Source organism: Perkinsus marinus, assembly GCF_000006405.1.
Source record: "Perkinsus marinus ATCC 50983 genomic scaffold scf_1104296967332, whole genome shotgun sequence".
Taxonomy (NCBI): domain Eukaryota; phylum Perkinsozoa; order Perkinsida; family Perkinsidae; genus Perkinsus; species Perkinsus marinus.
In genome coordinates, this window is record NW_003203601.1 from 1 (window position 1) to 2,973 (window position 2,973).

Sequence of the window (2,973 nt, forward strand, 5' to 3'; positions counted from 1 at the left end):
CATAGAAAGATTCTCGCTTGTCATAGTCTTGACAAGCTTCATCCTAATGCTCCGCCCTATATTCCCATCTGGTGCGGCATCTCGTATCACTTCGGCGTGGTGCTCATGTGCTGCTCAGAAGAGGTGATTTAGTGACGCCTGGGAGAATATGCACGTGGTGGTGACAATATGAAAACTTTGATTTTTCATTGGTTTTAGCTCATTTCTATTCGAATTTGCATGTAAACTACTATAGTTAGTGAGGAAACTCCGCAGAGCTTACACTGTGAAGTGGTTTTTGCAGATACTATCATGATAACGTGTTAGATCACTTCAAGAACCCTCGAAATGCCGGAAAACTCGACAAGAAGGACCCCAGTGTTGGCACTGCCGTTGTTGGTGAGTTTATGCTCGTCGCCATTCCAATGTGAAGTGGCGAATGCAAATCATCAGACGTAACACTATTGTTTTCCTCGTAGTGGAATGTGCAATATGTTTTTCACTAGTGTTATTCGCGTGAAACTCGTCCATTGTCGTTGTTCAGGTAAAGCCTCTTGTGGTGATGTCGTCCAACTTCAAGTTAAAATAGAAGACGGTGTTGTTCAAGACGCTAAGTTCAAGACGTTCGGTTGTGGTTCGGCGATTGCGAGCAGTAGTCTTGCTACTGAGATGATCAAGGGTGAGCTCTCTGTTCTAACTTCCCAACTGTATATCACTTCTCATGCTACAAAGTATATGGCTTGCAATGTGCGCTCTCCTCAGTTGAACTCAGGAGTTTTCTCACTAATTATAGGAGTTTGTATACGAATTAGGGTAGAAGTGTACAGAAATCAATCAGTCTTTCCCGGAATTTTCACATGTAGTTGACCATGTGCAAATTTTCCTTCAAGGGTGTTCATGGTCAAAACACTCTATACTTGTATTACTCATATGTGGTATCATCGTTTTATACGGTCTCATCTGATGAGCGACTGCTATACCCAGTTTTAATCACCTCTCGGAAGTAGACAGTTTAAAAGGCTAAAACTGATCGCTCGAAAGCTAATGTGCATAGATGCGAGTCTAATCGAGCCGCGTTGTCGTAGTAGGCGTTGGACTTTGAATTCACAAACACACTCCTCTTATAAGTAGTTTGAAACAAAGGTGAGTCGATCGGAATGATAAAGCTGACGGTTTCACTATCAGTTCTATATTGTGATTCAATTGAGTTTTATTAGACTAACTTAACAGCAGATTAAGATTATTATCCAACTCGTTAGAACTTCATATGTAGCCCTCATACATTGCTGAGCTAGGCTAGGCTACGGAGGATGGCACAATGGGGACAGACATACTTTGTGTGCTAGAAGGCTTATCCTACAGTGTGTATTTTACTCTATTCAACTATCCCCGCGTCGTTTTATGCACAACTTGGGTTGTTTAAAATAGTCTTTTAGTCAGGTAAGACTCAGAAGGAAGCCTCCGAGTTGAAGAACACGGATATTTCTGGCTATCTCAAACTGCCCCCGGTGAAGATCCACTGCTCACTCCTCGTCGAAGAGGTAGGATGATCCGTTCGGTGAAATTGGAAATTTATTATTTTCTAATCGAATCCAAGAAAAACTGTCTCAATTAGAGCGGTTTCGATGTCACACAGTTTCATCAATATTGGTGCATACTTGGTAGAAGTTTCTTCACTAAAGTCGGGTTAAATGGCTATGGTGAATAGAAGCAGAGAGATGTACCTTATATTTTGCTCAGAGTTCGTGGTTTTAGTCTCATATGGAAATTCATTTTCTATCTGAGTTCCGCTAATCTTTGTCAAGGAGTGAACGAACTTCTTCGCTTTTGTTGTGAGCTCGCGATGTTCAAATTAAAGAAATGATATAGCATTTTGAGGTTTCGATGTCGCGTGTCCTATTGTGTACGCAACCTGCGATGCTCGATACTGCTAGTTAAGACTCGAGTTTGCGGCTCCGCCTTTTGATATCGTCACTTCAGGCGGTCCACGCAGCTCTGGCTGATTATGAGCGCAAACGAAGCTCTTTGAAGGGCGCTGAGGAAGCTACAGTTGTCTAAAAGTTATCTACGTATCATTGACATATGCTTATCCTCCTTTTATTGTATGACTCAATCATTGGAATCGACGATGGCGTTGTTCAAAATGACCCGTATCGCTGAGTTTTTATGTTTGCAGGTCATCGGTTATTATGTTATAGGAATCTTGGTTTTGAGTTTAGAACATCAAGACATCGAGACCATAGAAAGTGTGGAGACATGCAAGTTTGTGAAGCCTCTGCATAGTATCACGGTGATGCAAACGAATAGATTGTGTCAAAGACGAATCAAGTGACTGTATCAAGTGACGAACAGTCACTTGAAAAAGTTTATTACGTGAACTTCCAAGGGCTAAATCGGATAGTTTCTTGAAATTTTGGAGTCTACTCGATCAGCCAAAATTAACGTCATTGATTGAAGTCGGTACGTTCTTGATAAGCCAAGTTATTTCGTTGCAAATTTGAACAGTTAGGACACTTCATTTAATGACGAGTTTTACTTAGTTACTTGTTAGGCTACTAGCCATATGAAACGCAATACGAAATAGCCTGAGAGTTGCATAATAAGTATGATTGTTCATCGCACCAAATAGCATAATCGATGAGTTGCAGCTATAACGGGGCGGGCAAATCTTAACAAGTAAAACTCGTAGGTAGAAAGTCAGAAAAGAAGGCAAATTTTCAAAGAGTTGAAAACTCAGGCCGAATATGAAAGTGATGTGGAGCTGATCAAATGCTCAATTTTTTGAGTCCGAATACTCGGTCGGAGGGAAAAAATTATGTCCAAGTTAGAATTTCATCCGAGTCTGTGTTCCAAGCTCTTGCAATCCGAACAGTGTCACTAGCGGGTATTTTTCCCTAAAAACCGCAGATTCCAGGGAAATTTCCGAGTCCCACACGGAACGCAAAGCAATCACTCAATACTTGTGCAATAAAACTTAATTTTAATAATCAATTG

General features: G+C 41.0%; 1 protein-coding gene across 1 annotated transcript; it reads left to right on the plus strand.

Annotated features, from left to right (window-relative positions):
• Positions 1-46: 46 nt before the first annotated feature.
• On the plus strand, positions 47-2,037 carry Pmar_PMAR026146 (iron-sulfur cluster assembly protein, putative; the record flags this gene model as incomplete). Its single annotated transcript, XM_002768739.1, has 5 exons — positions 47-123; positions 284-378; positions 524-658; positions 1,420-1,520; positions 1,960-2,037. 5 exons carry the CDS (start codon positions 47-49, stop codon positions 2,035-2,037), a joined length of 486 nt encoding a protein of 161 aa, XP_002768785.1.
• Positions 2,038-2,973: the final 936 nt, after the last annotated feature.